General features: G+C 37.3%; 1 protein-coding gene and 1 long non-coding RNA gene across 2 annotated transcripts in view; one reads left to right on the forward strand and one right to left on the reverse strand.

Annotated features, from left to right (window-relative positions):
• samd4a (sterile alpha motif domain containing 4A) overlaps positions 1-26078 on the reverse strand; it is a 52235-nt gene that overhangs the window by 19398 nt on the left and 6759 nt on the right. The window contains exon 3 of the mRNA XM_023332853.1: positions 4571-5173. Within this exon, the coding sequence (XP_023188621.1) occupies positions 4571-5173 (603 nt within the window). The remainder of the gene's footprint in view (positions 1-4570; positions 5174-26078) is intronic.
• Positions 15805-18165, forward strand: LOC111608450. The gene is made up of 3 exons (XR_002752670.1): positions 15805-15892; positions 16027-16173; positions 17129-18165. It is a non-coding gene; the product is annotated as an uncharacterized LOC111608450 (long non-coding RNA).

A 26078-nucleotide genomic window follows, 5' to 3' on the forward strand; every position in this document is an offset into this window, starting at 1 on the left:
TTTTACACATAAGAAAATACTTAATATTTTATCATATCAGAATCAAATAATCAGCTGTAGGACTTTGTTTAATTGTTTAAACAACTTTTTATTTCAAAGAAAGATTAGACTTGCTGAGCCCTTTTTCTTATTAAAATGACTTTTTACTCATAATTTGACAACTTTCTTCAATCAATAGTATAACTATTCTGCTCATATGACTTTGTTCTCGTAATATTATGACTATGCTTGTATTTGAAAAAAAAACAATCTCTTAGCCTGACCATAAAACTCTGTCATACTTGTTTTACTGAGCTCTGCTGCAGTTTTTCTTTTCACGGTCAAATTTCTCCATCTCTCCTCTGTGACGGTACATCATAGAGGAGAGATCCACGCTTGTTTACAACAGTGCTGTGTAGGTTAGCTCTACTGTCTCGAACAGGCAGCCTATTGACTAATTTGAACACTGCTGCTACCTAGTGACCGGAGGCTTGTTTATCAGTTAAGCACAAATAAAGACAATTATTTGTGCACCTCACCACGCCTCCCTGGGGAGCGCAGCCCACACGTAATTCTTTGTTCACAAATATAAATCATTCTCACCGCTTGCTCAATGCTTTGAAAGCACAAAGTCAAGTTATATCATAGAGCTGCACAAGCAAAGCTAATGTGGTGAATTTTAAACTTGACTCCTAATTGATGAAAAATTGTGCAAAGAAACAAAATTCCTCACAGGGGTTAATGTAAATATCCATACAGGTCAGCCTGTGTCCAGTTTGAGTGACTTTAAAATACTGTTAGTTTATAAATCACTGAACGGCTTAGCACCACAATACATTAAAGATCTGCTGTTGCATCAACCTTCCAGACCTTTCAGGTTTTCTGGTTCTGGTTCTGCTCTGCATCCAGAAGCAGAACCAAACACGGAGATGCAGCATTCAGCTTCTATGCACCGCAAATCTGGAATAAACTTCCAGAAAACTGCAAAACAGCCGAAACACAGAGTTCCTTTAAATCTAGACTAAAAGCTCAGCTGTTTAGAGTTGCTATTGATACATAATCAATTAAACATTAATCAACAATCTGATCAATTGATGATTTTGATGATGGCAATTGACAAAATGTAATTTGTCTCTGGTTTCACAACAGGTGACAATTTTATGAGGTTTTTGATGTTTTATGATATAAAGCGATTTGAAATGCTTTTGGGTTTAAATTAGCTAATCGTTCACCGTTATGTTAGATTAGCTAATAGCAGCGGCAGCTAATCTACCTCAGCAATCACTTATTAAAAATGCCAAAATAAACATCAAGCCTGAAAACATAAAACTGTAACAGACTGAAAGTTCAGCTCTTTGCGTGGGAAATGTTTGTGTGTTAAATCCTGATACATTAGTGGAGCTGTTGTCAGTCAGTTGCTATGACAACGAATCTGTGTAGCAGAGTTGACAGAAAGTGAGAAAAAAATAAGAATATGTTTTGAATATTTGAGTTTTTCAACAGTTTGTCTGCTTTCTTTTTCCCATTGTTGTGGTTCACTGCACTAAATTAGTACCTACATCTCCAGGTTTCATTTTCTTAACGCAGCAACGCAGCAATGCATCATGTAAAAGAATCGGATGTAAACTATAACATCCAACGATTCTGTTCAAATAAACTTGACTTTACTGAAGGTGAAGTCAGGGCTTGGTCTGGCAGATAATATAAAGATGAAAACATACATCTTTTCTACAAGTGTCCAAACCTGCAGACAGACAATCATGCACAGTGACAGATTTACAGTCTTTCCTGTAAAAACAAAACAAAAAAACAATAAAAGACACCCCTAGCATCCTGGAGACAACTCGAGGTGGTAAACAGGATAAAAACGGAGCCAAAGAGCTTTTTGTGTCGCCTCTCTGACTGGGTCGGCTGCCACCAACTCTCCAGTCTCTCCTCCTGAGTCCTATATGTGGTCCTCTTACTGTTGGTGCTATGTATAGGGCTTCATGAAGACCGTCCAAAATAGATGCCCAGCTAACATTTCAAGTTCCAGTCCCTAAATATTAGCTATTTTCTCTAAATACAGTCTGCCACAAAGGATGCCTTACAAGGGAACGGACGGCTGGTATGCGCTGCTGTGGCTCGGACTAAAGCTGGTTGGTTAGATCAGAGTTTCTCAAACTTTTCCAGGTAGACGACGAGTTAACTTGAAATTCCCCCGCAATAACACAACATCTTATAACATCTTTTAACTCGTTTATTATTGTTTTCTTTGTTCAGTCAACTTGGGGCAATTTGAGCTATTTAAAGATTTTGAAAATGTGGAGTCTTAACTTTCTGATGATGTCAAACACATAATTTAAAAAGAAGTTGAGTTGTGTGAATTCATATCATTTTTAGGCTACTTGTAGTAGGGATGCACAATATATCAGCACCAACATCAGTATTGGCCGATTTTTTAGCATATTGGTATCAGTCCGATGAATAAAACTGGGTCAATATGAAGAATCGATATTTATTTTTTCTGGTGGAGTTTTTCCCTAGTAGTGTTGATACGGTAGTGAAATATATATAATATCAGTAGGTACCAGTTATCGACCGTAACGGTTGGATATCAATTCAGATATCGGATATCAATTACAGTGCATTCCTAATTTGTGATTCAGAAGCATAATTGTAAAAAAATAGATTTGATTTGATTTAGCAGAAACAAAAATCTTCTTCTGCACTATTAAAAATTATCTACCCATTACTATCAATATTTTGTTTATCTGCCAATTCAATCATTTTTAACTAAGTAAAAATAACAATAGCTGTTAACATGCAGGCAGACCATTGTAAACAAGTAAAGTCATAAAAACGAAGAGCAACTCTCACCAACTGAGACTCGTTAACGGCATAAAGTCCTTCAAAAGAATCGAATCGCTCATAAACGTCACATCAGAAATGACTTCACTTCCTTCGATCATGTAAGTAACATGTAGGTGTTACATGTAAGTAATCCTGGCGTTATTTTCCTTCCACCGAAATCTTCAGTTTTTCTCTTGAGTGACCTGGTTTTAAGCCACTTATCCATTATTATTTTTAAACACAATTCTGTGGTAAACTAAATGTACGTTTCGCAATTTGAGCTCATGTCACAGCAAATAAACAGCTGTTTACGTGCAGTACCTTGTGGACCGCTAGGGGGCACCACAGTTTGAGAAAGACTGGTCTAGGCCATGTGATGGGACAATAATCCAACACAATGCTGATAGATCAATCAGATACTGGGTATTTTCCAATAATAATTGGTAAAAGTACTTGAAAAATACTTTATCGTAGTTGTTTTCTGCTCGCCATCCAAACCAACGGGGCAAACTCCAGTTTATCAGTTGTGAAATCCTGAGGTTTTCGTCCGGGTCCGAGGCGGCAAGAGGCCCAGAATCCAAGAGTGAGTCGGGTTTTAAATGCGCATTTATTTATAAACCCCCTCAGCTGTTTCTTTCATCTTCCAGAAAAAGAAAGGAAAAAAATCCACAGAGCCCTTGCATTCATGTCTGGAAATATCCTGCGCTGACCATAGTTATGCTGAATTTCAACAGCCCTTCCCTGCCGGTTTGTCGTCTTCATGTGGACGCCGTGTAGCTGCTGTGTGGGTTTGTTGAGGGAGCCGCTGGTCTGAACTGTCCAGAGTGTGTTTACTGTGCCGACTATTTCAGTTTGGTGTTTTGATTAAACTCCAGGAAGTTTCAAACCTCTGGAAGTGACTAAAAATAGGCAGAGTTGGGTAGTAATTAGTTACATTTACTCAATTACATTTACTTGAGTAAGCTTTTCGGGAAAAAAATTATTTATAGAAGTATTTGTACTACACTGTACTTTTTAATTTTACTTGCATAATTATATTATGAGGCATCGCTTGAGTAACATTTCTGGATTCTCAAAAACAAACAAACCAAAAATTCACAGACAAACCTGCAGTTTTTGTTAGTTTCATAACTTTTATATTGAAAGAAACTGATCTGTAAGAAAATTATTTTGCTTGATTTTGTTTTTTTATATGTATATAAATTATTGTCATTTTGATCCTTAAAATACCAAAACTTAGTTTTATATTTTGGTCAGTCCGACCATGTAATTTTTAAATCTTAAATGTTTGATAATTTGATCAGTTGCTCAGAACTTGAGTAATCCTTTGGATGACTGCTTTTTACTTTTACTTGAAAAAAAATATGTTTGACTACGGAGTATTAATCAAGAAGCAAATTCAATAAACTATACTTTACCTGTCTCAATGTGAGCACTAAAATATGCAGTTATGAAAAAATATGAGAATATTTGCGGTCCCAACCTGCCAGTAGAACTAATACTTTTTCATTAATATCAAGGAGTTACTTACTTAAATCAAGCCCTATATTCTGCTGAAAAGTTACTTGTCTTATTTCAAAGCAGACTGATGAATTTTCACTAGAAATGAGACAAAAATACTTGGTATAAAGTTCTGTTTTTGCAGTGTATTAATGATTGTTTTTAATGTATATTTGGTGTTTGAACTATTAAAACAGGCAGTTATAGCGGGATTTTAGCTACTAGCAGGCGGTTCTGCTGAAAACATGACTTTACTTACTAGTGTTGCTTCCTCCACCGGTTCCAACAGTGTTGATGGTTGTCGGCACCGAGGTTGATGGGTAAAGTAGGAGATGTCCGTTCTCACAGCCCTGCTGCTGGTGCCAGCCTCCGCCGATCCCGGAGTCCCGGGAGTTCTGCCAGCCGTTGAGGCGGTCATCGGAGCCGTAGCGCTGGTGGTGGTGGTGGTGCAGGTTGTACAGGTTCCCAGACGATGAAGAGTTCGTGGAAGACGAGGATCCCGACGAGGCGAGGGTGGACGGAGGCGTGGACTGGTGGTGGTGATGGTGGGGACCGGCGGCGGGAGGCGGCCTCTCCAGGGAGTCGCCCCGTGCGGCGGCCCTCTCCTCCAGGTGGTTCAGCCAGAGCGCCAGGGCGGCGCGGTCCTCCAGGGAGGTGGCCGGGTGGATGAGGGCGTAGGACAGCAGCTGGCGGGACTCCTCCAGGTGGTGGCCGTGCTCGATGGTGTGCGTCAGGATGCGCGGCAGCAGGCGCATGTACTCGCTCTTCGCCTCTGTGTTGCCTGGTTTGAGCAGAGGGAGGTGGGTGAGGACCAGAGAGATGATCCGCTCCTTAGGCTCGCCTTGCCACTGACTGATCAGACCTGTGACAAACAAAGAAACAAACACCATAAGCTTCATGAAGCAGTGCTAAGTAAAAATACACAAGAAAGTTAAGTTTCAAGAAGGATTCAGTTGCGTTGGTCATATCTGTATTGAGTCAAAAATTAACAGCAATTATTTGGGTTATTTAGCCTGATATATTTCAAAGTTTCACCACGTTATTCATTAATTTATAAATGCGACAGTTTCAAATTAAACCTTTATTTAGATTTAAAACAGAAGACCCCACCATGATGTCAGCTTGCTGTACACATATTTAACTTCAAAACTAAATATTTTCCAGAATATTTAGAGTTAAATATTTAGCTCGCTACCTAGCTATTTAGCTTATAAACTGAAACTAGCCTGCTAACTAAATATTTGGCTAACAGCTAAATATTTAGATTTCTATCTAGATATTTAGTTTATAAAATGAATGTTTAGCCTAAATATTATGTTTAGAAAACTAAATATTTAGTTTGGAACTTAATAAATTTAGTTTACAAACTGAATATTTAGCTTGGTAACTAAATATTTTTGGAGCTAAATATTTAACTTGCCAACTAAATATGTAGCCTACAAACTAAATATTTAACATGGAAGCAAGTTTCAAATTAATAGCTATAATTTGGGTTATTTAGCCTGCATATTTAGCTAATATGTGATAAATTGAAGAATATTTTTAAGTTGAAGATTCCAGAAACTCTTGAAGCCTTGAGGAGCAACTAGCACGATTCGACTCGTTGCCTTCATCAGGATGACGACCCATTGGTGCTTCAATATGTTTAGAGAAACCCAGACGGGAAGAAAAAGCTCCCATTTGGAGATGTGATTCATCGATGTAATTAGTAAACACCTGCACAGCTTTAAAATAGAAGACCTCACTATGATGTCAGGCCTACAGTCACCGATCCATTTAGTTGTTTCGGTAAACACCGAGGTCCTGAAGGCTGGGCTGAACATAACCTGGAGGTCATGGAGCTCTATTGTTGTCTCTGAGCCGCTAGGATCCATTCCTGCCGCCTTGGACCACAGCTATAGTTACCAGCAGGTCAGGTGGGCAGCTTCAGTCAGCCGAACAAATAAAGACGGGACATAAGAGGAAGCAGGAACACTTCACATCCTGCGGAAAGTCACCAGCTGTAAGCCAGACCTCATGGCTCTGGTCTTCATATCCAACCGTCAGAGTTGGACCCAGTCTGGGTACAATGTCTGGGTACAATGTCTGGGTACAATGAAGTAGTGATACTTCAACATATTTTTACTCAAGTAAAAAGCAGCCAAGAAATTATTCAAGTAAGAGTAAAAAAAAGTATTTAATAAAAAGTCTACTCAAGTAACAGATCAAATTATCAATCAATTAATATTTAAAAATGTCATCATCAGATGGACCAAAATATAAAGTTAAGTGAAATTTTTGTTATTTCAAGGACCAAAATGACAATAATTCTTGTCATTATAAAAATAACAAAATCAGGCAAAATAAATTTTTTCAAATTAGTTTCTTACAATAATTTTTTTTTAAACTTTAACAAAAACAGCAGGTGTGTGTCTGGTGAAGTTTTGGTTAAAACATGTTTGTTTTTCATTCAGTGGATCCAGATATTTTACTCAAGAGTAGAAATACTTCATAATAAAATTACTTAAGTAAAAGTAAAATGTACTAGTTCCACTTGCAGATAAATTCACTTATAAAAAGAAATTTTACCATGTTCAAATTTACTAAAGTAACGTTCTGTTACTGCATAGTAAATAATAAAATGTTTATTTTCTTATTTAAAAAAAGGAATTGACTTGTTTTTAAGAAAAATATTAAAATGTTTTAATATTTTAATGTATATCTAATGTCGTATGAAAATGCTTACATGTATAGATTTAAAAAATCTGTAGCATGTACCAATTTTTTATCCGATTAATTGAGTAATTGTCAAAAATCTGATTAATCGTTATAATAATCGATTAATCGGTGTTAGTTTCAATGAGTAGTATCAAGAATACTTTTGTTTTTCAGGGCTGAAAAACACATTTGACTATTTATTCTAACTCAATATTTATTCTGTGTGGAAATTTTTTTCACATCTTGGTTTTGTGGTCTGAACTGTCAAAAAGACAACAGCAACGCTCACTGGAAAAAAGGAGGAAAACGTTACAGCTTGAGGTTAGATTCAAAAAAGAAAAAAGAAAAAGAAAGCTCTCCTGTCGTAGAGTAGAGCAGATCCAGAGGCCCACATCTAGGAATGATGTAATACTGCGGACCAGGAAGCAGGAAAAGATGAGGTAAAGATAAGTAACAAAATATGGAATGGAAATAAATGGAATGAATTAAGCAGCAAGACGTGTAAACGGATCCAGGGAGTCACTGCGCCGCGCTCCAAGGGTGATGCAATCCCTCATTCCTCTGAGTGAAGCAATCCTGGGGCTATCTCAGAGCAGCAGTTGCTCCATGAATGAAACTCACGGTTGGAAAATACCAATTTGTTGCAGAAAAAGTGTAAGCTAGAAAAACTAACTTCAAATGTAGAGCTGCTCCGCCAGTTTTTAAAATGTCAACTTAAACGGTGAAATGTAGCTGATAAAAGTTTCTAAATCATCGAATCTGAGCTTCACAGCAATGAAAACGGGATGTGATCCCACATAGTTTGTGTTTAAAACAGAAATCCTACCTAAACAGGTCTGGGTTACAAACCAGGGCTGAAACGATTAATTGGATTAACTGTGATTAATCGATTATTGAAATAATCAGCAACTAACTTAGTAGTCGATTAATCGCTAACTGAAGTATACAGACTCAAAAAAGGCAATTTTCTGTAATTTGCTAAAAAAAAAAAAACTGTCAGAGAAGTAATTAAGCCAAAATGTACAAAAATGTATTTATTTTACATTTAAGATGATAAACGTGCTGAGCTTTTCACATGTTTATGTTAAAAGTATTTTTAGCTGCAGATGCATCCTTTGCTACAAATGACAAAGCGTTTACTGCAGGAATGTTGTGTTGTACTTTAGGCAATACGATGTTTATTTTCTTATTTAAAAAAGGAATTAAATCATTGTTTATTTGCATCTTCTAATATATTTCTAACATTGTATAAAAGGTGGTTAAGTGAAATACTTCCAGAATGTGACAATTTTTTATTTGATTAAAATGACCTAACAGACCACACACTGCAAAAACACAAAATCTCACCAAGAGTTTTTGTCTCGTTTCTAGTGAAAATATCTTGAAATGAGAGAAAACTAATATATTTTTCAGCAAGATGTAGGAGCTTGTTTTATGTCAATAATTCCTTAATATTGATTAAAACGTTCTAATCCCATTGGCATATTTATAACAAGACAGTTTTTCATGTCACAAAAAATGAAAATACATCAATAAGTAAGAAGAGGATGGTTAAAAAACATAAACCTGAAGCTCAAGATGATACTTCATGTCTTTTTGACTGGATTTATAAGAGTTAAAAAGGTCACCAAGTCAAAGTGGAGCAGTTCACCTCACACTGACGGTGAACTAGCTTTCATCACTCAGTTCAAACCTAACACAGGTTGAAGGTCAACAGCTAACAGAAACATGTGCTATGTTGTCACATATGGATCTGGTTCTAATCCGCTCGGTTACAACGGTGGACAAATCTGGAGCATCACTTCAACACATTCAACAACTGCTATTAAAGGTGAGCCATTATGCTTCCTTGAACAGTTTGGGATAGGTCTGAGGGCGAAACAGAACATGTTTATTACATATTTTGACAAAATCATTCTTAAATAATGAGATTTTAGTTTGCTCAGTTCAGAATGGGGTGTTTTAGGGCGACCTGCTGATAAGCTGCTGATGGCCACGACTCCCCAACTCAACATTTTCACTCACACGTGAAAATGGCTACAAATATATGTGCAATAATACAACTGTACATATTTGAAAAGAGAACTGGAGCCTCCTGCACAATCAGCAAGAATGCAGCAAGTGGTTTCTGGATGGTACACAGGAAAATTAGCCGTTTGATTGCTGAGTCATATTTGATTAGAGGGCACCGTTATCTAGCAACCCGAGTTCAGCCCAGCCCGGTCACCTAGCAACCCAAGCAGAACTCCAGCACATTTGGTCAACTGGTCTTACTGTTGGGTGCGCCATATGCAGCAAAAACACAAAGTCCTATCAAGTATTTTTGGTCTAGTTTTAGTCCAAATATCTTAATACACTTGAAATAGGACAAAACTAACTCACAAGTAACTTTTTAGCAAAATATTGTTTAAAAGTTTTGTTTTATAAAATAAAACAAGCGCCTTTTATCGATCAAAACATATTAGTTCTACTGGCAGATTATTTCACGTTTAACGCAAATTTTTTCCCATGTTATAAGAGAAATAATCTCTCAGTGGAGCAAGTACTATTTCCTAAAAGCACTTTGAATCGCCTTGTTGCTGAAAATATGCTGTATAAAAAACAGTTACCTCACCTAATTACCTTAATTTCCTCAATATTTAGGAATTAGTAACTTAAAACAAACTCATACTCATTGACAAGTTACTTGTAAGTCAGTGCACTTGAAATAAAACCAAACTAAGATATTTGCACAAGAAACAAATAGACAAAAATACTTTGCAGTGTTAAAACCAACTGACCAAAGTTCCGCTTGGGTTGCTAGGTAACCGGCTGGGCATTGCTGGGGTTGCTAGGTAACAGCACAATGCTAGTCAAATATGACTTAACGTTCCAGAGGACATTTTCCAGACAAGAAAAAACATTAATTTATTCCCTAAAAAAACAACACCTGGGCATGAACGTGAATGTTTCATTCTGCTCTTTCTTCATCCAACTATGCAGAATGGACGGTTAAAGCAGTAGTATTGCTTATTTTAAACGTTACTCTAGAAGTAGAGCAACATAAGTGCAATCCCCTTAGCCCACTCTTGGTCTGTGTCGCACATAAATCTATCCCCCTGGGAACTTAACTTGCTTCAGTGAATTTTGCCTAACAAGTCCCGTTAAACATGAATAAAAATCACAGTTCAAATTCAGAACTTCAGGCTGGCGACAGGTAAACAGTAGAAGGTGAATCACACCAGATTCACTGAGAGGAACCGCTAAAAGAACCAGTGAAACCTCAGACAGGGAGTCATCTGTTGAGGGGCTGACGCAGCAGCTCCCTGCTGGCGCAGAGAGCACGCCACCCTGGCCGATCGCTGCCCTTTGACGCCATCAGTGGCACCGAAACAAGAGCGGTGCATTCAACACAGCTCCGCCACCCTGTGACTAATCCCTCGTCGGTTTCCCTCGGGTCAAACCCGCCACCTTTTGCGCCACAAGCTGGCCGTCTGAAAGCGCAACACAAACAGAAAGCAGGCAGACAGACGGGAAAGTCGTCTGAGTCACTCCAGCCGAGGAGGTTTGAGTGTCCTGGTGTACGGGAGACCATGGATGGATGGATTTCAGCAACGAAAGTTCTGTTCTGGTCTATTTTGGTGAAAATGGAGCTTGATTTACTGCTCCAACTAGATTCTAGCTCTGACCTGTGGATCATCACAGATAAAAACTACTGTAGATCTTGAATACAAGTGGACGTTGTATTCAAGATACAGTTCTACCTCGTTATTAAGGTAGAACTGATGTTCTTAATATATTAGGATTTTTTTGTCTAGTTTCTAGTGCAAATATCTTATTACACTTGAAATAAGAGAAAACTAACTTACAAATAACGTTTCAGCAAGATATAGGAGGCTGTTTTAAGTCAATAATTTCTTAATATTAAGAACATTTAGTTCCACTGGCAGTTTATATCACTTAACACAATTAATGTCTGCTTTATTTTATTTATTCTATTTATTAATGCATTTATTTTTACCTTCTTTAGACATTATCCATCATCTATAAATACAGTTTTATTACTAATCATACCTTAGTTATGTTTCTGTTCTTATAAATTTTGTTTGATTTATTAATATTTTATTTATTTAGTCTTATAGCAAAGACTAAATAAGTACAACACTTTCCGAAGAGCCAGAGCAGATTGTTACTGCCCCCCGCCCCCCTTTGAGAACTTTTTTGGAGCCGCCCCTGCTGCATCATCTTCCCAACTGACAAAACGAGTGATGGAAAATCGTTATGAGAGATTTCCTCATCTGGATGAGATTTATCGTAATCTGTATCTGCTTACTAAAAACAGTCGTCCATCTTTCAGCCAGGAACGGCAACAAAAGCGAGTGAAAATCTCATTAAATAGTGGAAATCAAATTAAATCTCTAAGTAACCCGAGTCTGTTGCAAACACATTTAACCCTGACCCGGATCCGGTCCGCTTGTCCTTTCATTTCGGACTCTGATCACGAGAAACGAGGGACGGCGGTGGAAACAGTGTGATTGTTTGAGCTCGTTTGTTACACACTGATGCAAACAAAACAAACCCGAATGGACAGCGACACACACACACACGCACACACACACACACACACACACACACACACACACACACACACACACACACACACACACACACACACACACACACACACACACACACACACACACAACAAGCCAAACTGGTGGAGACACATGATTCCGCTCATGCTAAATATAGACGAGTCGACAGCGTGCAAAGCCACAACAAGGCAGACTGTGCTACAGATAAGACAGCGGTCAGAGACTGGACAATGACGCAGCAGCTTCACCGATTCTGTGATCCACACTCAAATATCCTCGCCTGATTTGGCTTATGGGACATTCTTCCGTCACAGTACAGCTTTCATCCACCTAAGAATCAACCTCATATCTCTATCAGCAAAGCTAACCTTTCTCATGTTGAGTCAACATCGTTATTTGACACACAGGTCAGCAAATAGCGCAAAAACGGAGACTATAAAAAAACTGTCAACAAGTCAGTTTAGTTTGGAGTGAGGATGCAAACAATGATCGATTAATGGTTTATTTGAGTAAAATTTGTTCCAATAGATTAGCTAACGTCCGCCTGACCTACTTTTAGAGTTGTGGTTTGGCGGCCGTTCAGCAGAGGGCGTCGCTACGAGAAACAAAGATGGCGGCGGGGGGGGGATGCCTGAAGAGAACCGGTCCAAACGGAGTCCGGTGTGGGATGCAAAATGCTTTTTCTGCGGTTCAGGTCAGAAATATAAACACTCGACAAGCTCCTTAAGTTCCATCTTTTTCTTTCTAGTCAGAAAAGATGTTTTATTTTATTAATATGTCTTAAGTTTAAAAATGTGGGAAAACCACAACTTTCTGTTTATTCAGTCAGTATTCACTACAACTGACACAAAATAATGTTAAACTGTAGTGATAAAGCATATGTCTTTATGGAAAAACGATAAGTTCATGCAAGAGAAAACACGTTTTTAAGAAAATGGCCGCTTACTAATTAACTTTAGATAACATGCATCCGTAATTCTGATCATAATGACTAAAAAATAGCATTAGTCTCCAGTCTCTTCTCACCTCAAATTAATTAAATAATTTTGGTCTCTTAGAGCCACATAACCACCTGAGTGCTAAAACTAGATTATAATACTGTATAAAACACAAAATCTTTCCAAGTATTGTTGTCTAGTTTATAGTCCAAATATCTTAGCACACTTGAAATAAGACAAAACTGACTTAAAAGTAACTTTTCAGCAAAATATAGGAGCCTATTTTTAGTAAATAGTTCTTGAATATTGAGGAAAACGTATATATTCTTTTAGCATTTAAAAAAGTTTGAGTGAAAACAATATGCCAGAGGAACTTTTTCATCTATGTTAAAAAATTATTGACTTACAACAAGCTCTTATATTTTGCTGAAAATTTACTTTTAAGTTAGTTTTGTCTTATTTCAAGTATACTAAAATATTGGAAACTTGTCAAAAATGTCGGTAAGATTTTGTGTTTTTACAGTGAATAAATTCCTTTGAGCTTTTTAGTTGTTATGAAACATAGTTGGGATGAAACATCCCACAATACCCAGTTCATACATGAAGATGATGGGTGGAAACAAGAAATAGTCTTACGAATGTGCTGGGATTGCTTTGCAGACTCAAATATTTAGATTCCTTTGCTGCTTTCCAGCCAATTTTTTTACAGTATCAAGACATAACAATAGCAACTTCTACATTGGTGAATATTTGTAATGCAAACTAGAAAAACTGCCAGAGCAGAACCAATACTGATTTAAATTCTTAAACCATTACGTGTAAAATCTTCAAGATAATCCCAGTAATGTTAATCAATGCATCAATATGCTTAGTTTTTCCAAGTATTTTTCCATTTTGCCTTCCTCTTTTCTAATAAGTAACATCATAATAACAAACATTCATGGATTCAGGATGTTTTCTGAAAAGAATGAGGGAACAAATTTGTAGTGGTGGGTGTTACTAGACGAGAACAAAGTTGGTGTTTTTTTGTTTGTTTGTTTTCTTTCTTTCAGTAAATCCGAGTAGTGACTGGGCGGCGTGAACGAAAAGTTCTTGTTCCTGCTTTCCGACTGGATTCTCCAGCTCAGCAGTGGGGAATGTGCTGGCATACCACAGGCTCTGCTGCTAAAGAATGGAGAGATTCCTCTTGATCACAAGTACACTTACTGCCTGATTCATATGTACTTTCACTGACTTTATTTTAAATCATCACCAAACCAAGTAGGGAAAAAACAAAGAAATGGAAAATGGAAAGAAATGGAAAACATCAAGTTAGAGAAGATAAAAAAAAAAAGAACAAACATTTGTATCGATTAATCTGACGATTAATCAATTAATCGGATGAAAAATACTGGCAGATTTTTCATCTAACAACTTTTTTTAAACAAAGATGTTCTTATCTTACATGTAATTTTGATGCATTTTTCTGTTTTGGCTTAATTACGGCTCTGACAGTCTTTTTCTGCAAATGACCTTTTTTGAGTCTTCATTTATAGACAGAGATGTTCTAATTTTGAAATTTATGTATTTTTGTGTAGTTTTGGCTTAATTACTGCTCTCACAATGTTGTTCGGTCTACAAATGTCCTTTTTGAGTCCTTATACCCCAGTCAATGATTAATCGATTACTAAAATAGTGGATGATTATTTCAACAATTGATTAATCACAATTAATCTGGCTAATCATTTCAGTTATAGTTACAAATAATAAAAAATATGGACTTAAAGTTTCTCTTAAAATTGTGTAATGAGCTAAACTAGTCAAATTAATTTTTAAATATTATTAGAGCAGTAAAAATGGAAGCAATATAACCAAATTTTATTAAACTACTTTTTCAGATATGGTTCCCAAAGACATAAAATCAACTGCAACATGGCGGCTTGCCCATGTTAGAGCTCTCTTTTAGACATCACTGATGGTCAGGCTAACACCAGTGGAAGAACAGGAAAGTACTCCCTGCACAAAAGCAAACCTGAGCCTGGTATTTGCACTCTTGTGTGGTGAACTACTTGACCTCTGCAGTAACCCTGAAATTCCTGCCGATGTGGGTCTGCAGCATCTCGTCAGCAACAAGCTTTTTGTTTGGTGCAACACACAGCTGGACGCCACACTGAGCATTTCACAGACGGATTGATTGACGTTTAGTCAGAAAACTTCTAAAAATAGAGAACTCAAACTACAAGTAATGGTAGCAGTTTTGCCATTTATAATTAGGACTGAAATGATTAATTGGCTTAAATGTAATGAATCAATTATTGAAATAATTATCAACTAATTTTGCAGCTGATTGTTAAGTGAAGCATTACCATGGTGTATTAAGGCCATTGCAAAGGGAAACAAGTAGTTAACTTGCCCCAAAAAAAGTTTGTAGAAAAAACAAAGACAAGTTCAAAAAGTCAAGCATGTGCTAGAAAAAAAATCTGAAATTTTGAGAATAATCGTAGAAATTTTCTAGAAGAAGCATAGACATTTCTGAGTTTCAAAAGTTGAAAAAAAAAAATGTATTTCTGAAACTCAGAAAATGTCCAAAAGTCAAACATTTAGGACAATTAAAACTCAAAATGTCTTACTTTTAATAAAAATTGATCTAAAAATGTCTTATTTTTTCCAGCAAATTTGCAACTGTTCAAACACACACACTCATTCTCAATATCAACAAACAACTTAGAGATTAATCTCTACAAAAAACAAGGAACGTTTCGGTTTTTTGGCAGTAGTTTGCTCCTTTTTTCCAATCTACAATGAGCCATCATACAACACAATGAAAGCAGTAATGGCAAAAATGCACAAAAATATATGCATTTTTCATTTAAGATTAAAAAAAACCTTTGTAAATATGTTGCAAAGTGTAGAAAATACTGAAAACTACTGTTTTCACAAAACAAAACTTATAATGAGATACAAAAAAGCCAAGAGAGTACCCTGAACGTGTCAGAAAGGCCAGAAGAAGACATTAGTTTTCATTAGTTCAACAGCGATCTATGAAAAGGAAGCTCATCTGTACATCTATGAGCAACAACAATAAACAAATGTCAAGCAGCCCTCGCTTTGTTTCACACCTGTTAAAATTAAATGAAGCTCAGCACTCATCTTTTTTTTTTACCCCTCCAGGGGGTCTTTTGTGGGCTCTAGTGTCCCTTATATGACAGTAGGCTGACAGGAAACGAGATGGGGGAAGACATGCGGCAAATATCGTCGGGTCCGGGAGTCGAAGCCGCGACGGCCGCGTCGAGGACTGAAGGCCTCCAAACATGGGTCGTGTTATCCCCTATGCCACCACGGCACGCCCCAGCACTCATCTTTTTAAGTTCTGTGCAACTCTTCAGCCAACAGGTCTCTTCCTCTGAGCCACTTATTTATTTATTCTGTTCAATGTTTGAAACAGCTGTCTGCAAAGTGGGAAGCACCTGCATGACAATGAGGTGTTTGTTGATGTTGAGAGTGTGTGTGTTTGTGTCTCCCTTCAGCACAGAGGAAAAGCATCATCCAGGCTCCTGTGGACACATCCCGCTTTGTCGGCTCCGTCGGAGCGGAGTTCACGCCTCACTTCCTCCTTTAAACAAACCGGACGACAGCTCCACTCTTCAATCAAATACAACACCTTCCTTTTAAAGGTATTTTGTTTTGTTTTACAGGTTAGGATATGGCCTCATTACTTTTTTTTCTTCACAAAATCATTCTTAGGTAATGAGATTTATTTTACACCCCCTACCTCGGCATTTAAACTAACATGTGAAAATGGCTGCAAACAGATGCACAATTATACAACTGTACATCTTTGAAAAGCATTAGTAAAGCGTCCTGCACAACCAACAAGAATGAAGCAAGAGGTTTCTGGATGGTAAGTCAACAACAAAACACCTGTCTTTTCCAGCAGCCATTATACAGCGCACACAGCTGGATGTATATGTTTTGTAAATGTATATTTATGTGTGCATATCCATATATTTATATATGCACATACAGTATGTATGTTGTGTATATAGTGAGATTTTCATAATTATATTTTTAGTTTTGCTGATATGATGTTTCTTTTCCTACACTGACAAGTATAGAAAAACAAAAAACAGCAGTTTTTTCATTTCTGTTGCTCTTTTATTCTGTCTACATTCTACTGTGACAACTTAAATTTCTCAAAGGATTATTAGTTAGGATTATTGCTTTTATTTTACATAAATTTTATGTTTACTAATATTTAACACTTTGTATGAAATGGCTTGTCAACTAATAAGCAATTTTCCCTTGAGGATCAATAAAGTATATTCTGTCTATTAAAACTAGCGGACCAAAAGCGCCGGAACTCAGCTTGGGTTGCTAGGTAACAGGGCCTGGCTGTGCTGGGGTTGCTAGGTAACGGCACAGTGCCTGTAGAATGTGACTTAACATTTGGGAGGTTTTTGAAACATTTTCCACACACCAAAAAGCATGTGGTTCTTTGGCCAAAAGAAAAAAAACAGCTGGGTTTTTTTTAAAACACTTGGGCTGTTTTTAGAAGCAGGTGAGACCCAGATGGAATTCCAAAAACATGTACAAAATGTACATTTTTCATTCTAAGTCGCTTTCTTTTAGTTTGTATGACAGATATTTCCCGCTCCGGTCAGGACAAAGCGGTGCAGAGGTCTGCAGTCTACCTGCGGACATAAGGAGAAGCGCTCCAGAGTGGAGGGGAGGCTCTGAATGCTGCAGCTATGCTGGGAATGTGAGCTTCTGTTCTGCCAGAACCGGATGGGAGAAGCCCGAACGTCTATTGAAGGAAGTAGAAGCATCTTCATTTTTGGTATATTTTGTCATGTCCCAAAAGAGATCATCGTATTTGAAAAAATATTTGTGAAGAATTCCTCGTAGACTGAGACATGCTAATGAAGTGAAACAGGACTCTGATAGATTCCTCATCCTGAACCCAAGTAAGCTCAATCTTAAAAAAGGATGTATTTTTATAGATGATGTTGTTCTCCTCGTATTTTCAGACACTAGATATTAAAATGTGGAAAAGAAAAAGCTGTGAATACTTTCCAGATGCGCCGTACATCGGGGGCTGCTGATAACGATTATTATATTAATTGTTAGTTACTTCTGATGATGAATCAGATAATAAAATTACCAGATTCTGCTGATTTCTGAACCTTTTTATACAACATTAGAAATACATAAAAATGCAAATTAACAATTTCTTTTTAATTAAAAAAAATAAACATCCTATTGCCTAATATGCAATAAAAGCATTCCTTTATTGAACATTTACCCATTTGTAGCAAAGAATGCATCAATACAGTGTAGGGCTGATCTGTTGGATGAACCAATCAATAAACTGATAGCAAAACTTTCTTGATAGGAGAATTTATTTAGAGAAATTGAACCGGGTGAAGCTGAAGCTGCTTTTTGAGGACGTCTGGGTTTGAGATGCAAAATGGACATACTGTATTTTTTGGTACATTTTGTCTTAGTTATTGCTTTTAGTGTGTTGTTCTCACAGAAAATTGCTTTTTGTTGAGTGTGCATATTTGAGTTAACAATTAATCGATCACTGTATTAGTTGATAATTATTTCGATAATCGATTAATCATGATTAATTTGATTAATTGTGATCAATCTTAATCTCTCTTAGCCGCTTCAGATCTAGATGTGAACAATTACTAAATTGATCAATTGATTACTAATACTATAATGTCACAATATAGTGACAATTTCAAAATACATGTAAAAGATATATATTTTTAATAACAGTTACATAATCCAGCTTTAACAAAGTTGCTGTGAAAAAGCCAGGGGTGGAAACTTCACTGAAAAGGAATTTAAAAAGCAGCAAATCTACAAAAATTAAACATCCAGAAGTGTATCAAAACCATTTTTCCAGCAGTAATGAATATAAAAATGAACGTTAGTGTTTTTAAACGTAAACTTGCATATTTATTCTTACTCTACATCCACATCCTGCAGCGCTGGGTGGCTGCAGAACCGTTAAACAAACGTCTGCTGTATAACAACAGGTTCACTGAAGACTTGGTGGAAATGAAACCGGGCAGACCAGACCGACTCGCTGGGGAAACGTATGGTTCTGATTCTGGTCGGGTTGAGATAGGAGAGGCTGGTACCTGTTCTCCTCCAGCTCCTCTACACATGTACATGTAAACTGTAGCTTGTTGATACAACAACATTACACACCTGTGGAGCTAAATAAAGAAATGTGTTGCTTCAAAGGTCATAATATCCCTGTCTTCTATTTTTAACTGTTTTACAATAGAAAATAATAGATTTCCATCATGTTTAATTCCTTTTTGTTGATGGCTACTCTTTATCAGGTGATTGACAGCGCTAAGACCCGCCTCCTGGATCTGATTGGCTGTTTCTAGATTGCACTGGGAGGGGGCAGAGGAGCTCAGTTTTTTCACAGATTATCTCTGGACCATTTTCTGTCACATAAGGATCTTTGCTGGAAGAACTGACTGTAGGGATGTCCAAGGTGTGGCCCAGGGGCCATTTCAGGGGTCCCTGGGCCACACCTTTTCCTTTTTTTTGTTAATGAATGCCTGTTTCAAAACTCAAGGACCCATGCCAGATGAGTTACATTAATATTTTGGGATTCTTGTGAATATAAATAACACTATTTGAAAAGTATGAAGTTATAGAATATTTTTGGGGGAAACAAAATGGAGCTGCGACCCAGAAAATAAACCTGAACTTACTCCTGCTGATGCATGGGGCAGACAGAGCACCAAGCCTGGCTCCAGTTGATAATTATTTCAATAATTGATTAATCGTTTCTGCCCAAGTTTCAGAGTCTGTACACTCCAGTTAATGATTAATATATTATTTAAATTAGTTGACAATTAATTGTTCAATAAAAAGCTTCAATAAATAGGAAATCTTTGAACGTGGTGGTGCTATAACTACGTCCATTGATGACTTCTGGGTGGAACAGATTTACACATAAAGAAGTTTTTTTCCATCTTAAATGCAAAATGTATTTATTTCTGTACAGTTTTGGCTTAATTACAACTCTCACTATGTTGTTCTATCAGCAAATTACCTATTTTTAGAGTCTGTAAACTAATTAATGGATTATTAAATTAGTTGGCGATTAGTTGAATAATCGATTAATCACAATTAATTTGATTAATCATTTGAGGTATAATTGCAAGCTTCAAATAAACACATAATACTCTACCGTTATCCTGTTTTCTGTTTAAAAACTCCATTAGTGGACTCTCCTTTCAGTCGTAATCAATAAGAGTGTATTAGCATCAGTCTGGTTTTGAAGACAAGAAGCACAGAGTGAGAAACTAAACCTGGAGGATTTATGAGGCAGGAGTCGCCTGGTCCATCACCAACGGCTCGTCTCTTTTACCGTTGAGCTCAAATTGTTTCAAAGAAAACTCCTTCACACCTGCAGGTAGAGAATATCTTTGCTGTTGAAATCCGGAGTGAAAAAGATTAGCTTTATTATGTTTGCTGCGTTGATCGTTTGGCAAAAAGTCTGTCCCCATTCCTGGGGTTCAGAGGGAGTTCACAGAACACGGCGTCAACTTCCAGAAATAAACCGTTTGCTCATGCGTGGGTGAGATGAAATAGTTTGGCTCTAGAACGAGTGACAAGAGGTTTTTGGCTCAACCCGCCCATCTTCCCATCTCTGGGAGGTTTACAGACATTCAAAGGCTGCAGATAAACAGCTTTCACTGGGATGTGTGGAGAAAAATCAGGTCTCATTTTCTCTGAATTTAGTTTTTTCCTCCAAAATGTTGTGTTGAGTGATGAAAATGTTTTCAACAACACTGCTCAACAACAGAGATAGGGTTGTTAATTCAGAGGGAAGAACATGAGCGATTGTTTCTGAGAATAAAGCACGAAGTACATTAGACGCATGAACGATACATTAGTGTTTCACCACAACCATTTTACTAAATGGGTTGTAGAGTAAAACGTACAGTAAATGCTCTCCTCTTCTGTGTTTGTCAATGTCAATTTCAATGTGTTGGCTGTGTCCTATCCAAGATAAATATGAATTAAAAGACCCAAAGATGCTGGTAAATAAAAAAAAAAGATTTTTAATTTAGAGATGCACGTAAACTGGAAATTTATGGCAAATAACTGATATTGGACACACTTTACATGCACTGAACCCGGGTGATCACAGGGTTAGGAACCACAGCAACCCGCCAAAATCCACAAACGGTTCTTATACATCTTAAAATGCTTATAATTGCTCATTTTAATAGTTCAAACAACCACAAAATATTACCAAATTTAGGTCAGATTAACAAATAAATGCTTTTTTAATTTTAATTTAGTCTTTAAGAAAAATGTAAGCACTTTACGTTATGGAAAGACGTTCGTTCCTCCTGATGCAAGAGAAAACTCGGGTTTGTAAGGAAATTGCCGCTTATCAATTAATTGTTAATCGATCAACTTTAGATTAAATCATCAATTGATAACTTGCATCCCTAATTCTGACTATAAACGGCAAAAAAAGGAAAAACAATCACACTTATAATTTTAATAAATTGTATATTATTGCATGAAAATTGGTCTCCAGTCTAGGTCAAGGTAATCCCACCATTAGCAGACCTCTAAATCCAGATTATGACACTGCAAAAACACAAAACCGTACCAAATCTTGGTACGATTACCAAGTCATTGTTTTTCTAAATTCAGTGTTTGGTGGAAAATTTTGCCAATTTATGTTGCGGAAAGATGGTTGTTCCTTTTCATACTCAGGTTTTTAAGAAAATGGCCGCTTATTAATTGATCATTAGTCGATGAATCAACTTTAGATTTACTCATTAATGGATATCATGTCTAAGTTCTTTGTACTATTTTTTCAAATAAATATCCAATGTTGGTTGCAACAGCTCATATAGGGAAACTGGTATCCATATATGAAGGATGTGAGATAAATTTCAGCTCCAAATGGAAACCAGTCCTCCTCGCTGTTCATCTTTTTTCCTTCCCCACCCCACCCATCTCTTCCACACTACTGTGGACTCAGGAGACCTTCCCTCCACTGTGGGTGGAATCGGTTTCCTTTCCACTGAAAGCACCCCCACCTCCTTACTCTGGAAAAAAACTCCTGTTTTACTCAAGACTGGGCCCACATTCCTAGACAGTATCCCCAACACTGGAACAATTGAGCGCCTCAGGCAGGAATGTGGACTTCCAGGCCAGGTTTTCATCAGGCCCAGTTTAGGCAGGGAGCGCAGCAGAACTTCACTCACTGATATGAGTCATTATACAACACAAGCCTTCCTGAGACCTTAGTCATCGTGGAGAGAAATGGATTTTGTTCCACATTAGCAGATGTAGGAGAAAAGCTCGGAGCATTCGGAATAAATGTAGCTTTGATCTGGGATCAGTTCCTGGATTTTTAGCCAAAGGAATTTGACATATTTGGCATTTTTAATACCGAATGGAAAACCGATGAGACGCGTCTGGATTACAAAAAGGTGAAACTATATGCTTGTCACGGCTGAAGAAATCGGTAAAACTGAGCCCAATTTAAATAAATGAATAAATAATTGAGGGTGATGTGGCCGAAAAATAAACCTCAGATTTTTTTAAAATTTAATAAATAATTTTTTTTCTCACCGTTTTCTAAACGCCGTGAGCGTGCTGAAATCGCTCTGAACTACGGTCACACGGTATGGCTGAAAAACCTGTTTCATATCAGGTGATATCAATAATTATTGATTAGTTTTTCGTTTAAAATATCTGAAATATTAGCAAACTGGTGGTGTGACCTTTCCTGTTTTAGCCACAGCTTTCACTCCACGCCACTGGTTTTTTTAAGCAGTTGTGAGGCAAAGTGACGAAACCTAAAACTGCTGCTGCACAAGTTAGTCAAGTTGTTGCTAGGTAACCATAGAGCGAGTGAGTGAGCGAGCCAGCCAGCCAGCCAGCCAGCCAGCCAACCAACCAACCAACCAACCAACCAACCAACCTAGCTTAGCTGGCGGGAGAGGTTGAGCAACTAAAGTCTTTCCTCGCCTTACCGGAGGAAAAACTCCCAGAATGCTGTGCGGTTCCAGCTCAGTGAATACTCTAAATATTGAACATTGTATCAGATGTATTATCTATTGCAATAAATATTATTGATTTATTGTCCAGACCTACTCTGAACAACTGAAACCCAACGAGAATACTGGCGAAAAAAAGAAAAAAAAAATCCAGATTTTCCAAAACCAAAAATTTTGATTAATCGATAATCAAATAATTAATCGATAATTAATTACAATTAATCGATAATCATATCGATTAAAATCGATTAATTGCTCAGTCCTAATTAATAATAAAAATCTCAAACCAGAATGTATCTTATGGAGTTCTGGCTCGGTCTGTTCAGCTGCGTGTACTTTTCAACTCTTCGCGGTCCGGTTTCCAGCACAAACAGCTGTGCAGGCCGAGTCAGCGCCGCAGCACTTTAAAATGATGTTAGTCATTCAGAACAGCAGGTCCACTGTCCTGCCCAGACCCCACCCTCACACTAATCCTGCATCCTGAGTGGGAATCTTCCAGAGAAAACGCTGAGGGCTATTTTAAGTCTCCTCCAATATCCTCCCGTTTAACACTTACCCTTTACTCAAATACGCTGTAAAAAGATACATAACGCACAAAAAATATGACTGAGCTGCAATTTGGTAATCAGGAATCTGCCAAAAACTTTGATACAATTTATATGGAGTGATCTGAACTTTAATTGTTTTAGTTTTGGGTTTCAAATTTAAGCTGCAACTAACAATTATTTTTAGTAATCATCATTCTGATCATTAATCAATTAAATAATTACCACATTCTGCAAATTTTCCATTTAACCACTTAAGCCTATTTTATGCAATACTAGAAATACATAAAAATGCAAATAAACAAATATTAGATATTAAACAAATACTTAATATAAGATATCTAATAAATTATTCAGACAATTAATCAGATTTTTTAAAAATGGACATTTTTGATTTATACACTTAAGATTTTTTATACAATATTAGAAATAGTAATTAGAGTTTTTAGAGTTTGTATACTACAGTTAACAATTAATCCATTACTAAAAATTACTTGACACAATTAAATAATCATATCAGAGTCGTGATTTATTATGTTTTGCTTTTTTTCCCTCCCTTGTTACGTTTGGATTTCTGGGATTTCCTTGGACTTCATATTTTCTTTTAACAAGAAATGTATAAATTAGGGCTGAAACGATTAATCATGTCATGTAATTTAGTAATCGATTAATTGTTACTGAGTATACAAGCCCTAAAAAAGGCTAATTACTGAAAGAATAACATGTTCAGAGCAGCAATTAAGCCCAAAGTGTACAAAAACACACAGGTTTTGCATTTTAAATGTGAATTTACACATTTCTTCTTAAAAGAAAGTCTAAAGTCCAAGGAAATCCCAGCAATCCAAAAATAACATAGGAGGAAAAAAATCAAAACGCAATAAATCACGACTGTGGAAGTCTGTGTGTGAGGCGGTGATCCCCGTTTTACTCAGGCTGCGTCTCAAGGAGCACACAAAGTCGCATCGCTTGCTGGCTGCCAAAACAAAGCCGCCTCTGAGACGCACAGAGAAGTAGGTCACAGAGGATTCCTTTCATTTGTACAACACTTTCCGAAGAGTTTTCCACTCGCAGTCCGAAACGTCCCACTGGGGAAGTTAACCCTGAGGTGGCCGGCGCGTCTCTGCTCCGATCTGCAAACCAAACCGTGATGGGTTTTATGCTCATCAGCTGGTTTTTAACACATGATGCATATCTCAAACAACCTCTATCTGAAGAAAGCTGCAACACGTTCTCCTGATCTGCAGCATTCTAAAAGAAATGAGATCCCAGAAACAAAGCAAAGTGATATATCAGCCTTGCCCCAATCCTTAAACACTCAAACAAGCTACCACAACATACCAGAGGGATCACGTAACTACACAACCTTCTCCGTCCCCCTTCTGCTCTGCAGCATGTGTTTTCACGTCTACTCTGCAGCTCCACTGATTCAAATCTTACTGAGCTGAATCAGCGAAGGGAAAAGGCAACCGCAAGTTGACACAAGTGAAAGGGAAAACAGCGAGGCCCAAAATTCACTCCGGAGGTACAGAAAGTTGCAGTTGTTCCACAGGAATGCGCCTCTTTTCCAACCAGATGAGTCTCCCCGTCTTCCCCGAGCTCTGTGCAGCTTTACCACTTCCAGGGTTTTTAGTGCTGCTGCAGGACACCAGCAGCTGATAGATGCTCACGGCAAAATAAAGAGTTAAACAGACATTTTTCACATCTTTATACTTCCATTTGGATTCTTTAAGTTGTCTTTAACTCCAACTAGCTAGCTAGCTATCTTAAAATTCATATTTTGTGTGTTTTTATGCTTCTATTTGGGTCTCAACTGCTTCTAAAAATGGCCCACGCACTTAAAAAACCCATCCAGCTGTTTTTTTGGCAGTGAGTTAATTATTTTTTTTGGTGGCTGGAAAATGAGCTGCTCCAAAAACCTCCAGATTATGTCACATTCCGCAGGCAATGCCGTTACCTAGTAACCCCAGCTAAGCCGAGCCCGTTACCTAGCAACCCCAGCAGAACTCCAACACGTTTGGTCAGCTGGTTTTACCGCTTTCATTTGTGTTTTGCTGTTAACGTATCATCAAGAAACCACTTGCTTCATACTTGTTGGTCGTGCAGGAGGCTCCACTTTTGCTTTTCAAAAATTTACAATAAATAGGATGAGCAACAAGAACAAGCTGCCAGTAGGTCGACAGAGAACTGTACTGTCTGCAATCAAAGTGAATGGGTGGGTTTTTTAAAGCTCCATCCTGATACAATTTGTTTAGTGCTGCTTCTACACTGCAAAACACAAAACTTGACCAAATATTTTTGTCTAGTTTTAGTGCAAATATCTTAGTACTCTTGAAACAAGGCAAAACAAACTTAAAAGTAACTTTTCAGTAAGATATAGGAGCTTTTTTATGTAAATAATTCCTTAATATTAATGAAAAAGTTTTAGTTCCACTAGCAGATTCTTTCACTACTACCGTGGGAAAAAATATCTTTGTATAAGTGAAATAACTACGGCACTACTTTTTCATCAATATTAAGGAGTTATTTACCCGAGACATTCTGAAAAGTTACTTATGAGTCAGTTTGATCTTATTTCAAGTGTATTAAGATATTTCTGCTAGAAACTAGACCAAAAATACTTGCCAAAATTTTGTGTTTTTGCAGAGTATTGAAGATTTTCTGTACTTTCCTGTATGAAGGTGGTGCAGCTCAACGAAAGCGCTGCTCAGCGGAGCCGCTGCTCGTCTTTTGTTTTGTAAACAGAAATGAGCAGAACTGTCTGAGGCTGAGTGGAGTATGTACATAGTTACAGTTTACACACGTTGCACAACTGTTAGCTCTCTCCCTGCAGCAGAGTCACGTTTTATCTAAGACTGAGAGTTTTTCTTTTGTTTACCGAGTCGCTCTGTGAACCTGCACCAACCCCGTCATTTTTCACCAAGCTGCGTGAGTAAATAAAATAAGTTCTAATAAGCAGGTATTATGGGG

Source organism: Xiphophorus maculatus, chromosome 4 (assembly GCF_002775205.1).
Source record: "Xiphophorus maculatus strain JP 163 A chromosome 4, X_maculatus-5.0-male, whole genome shotgun sequence".
NCBI lineage: Eukaryota > Metazoa > Chordata > Actinopteri > Cyprinodontiformes > Poeciliidae > Xiphophorus > Xiphophorus maculatus.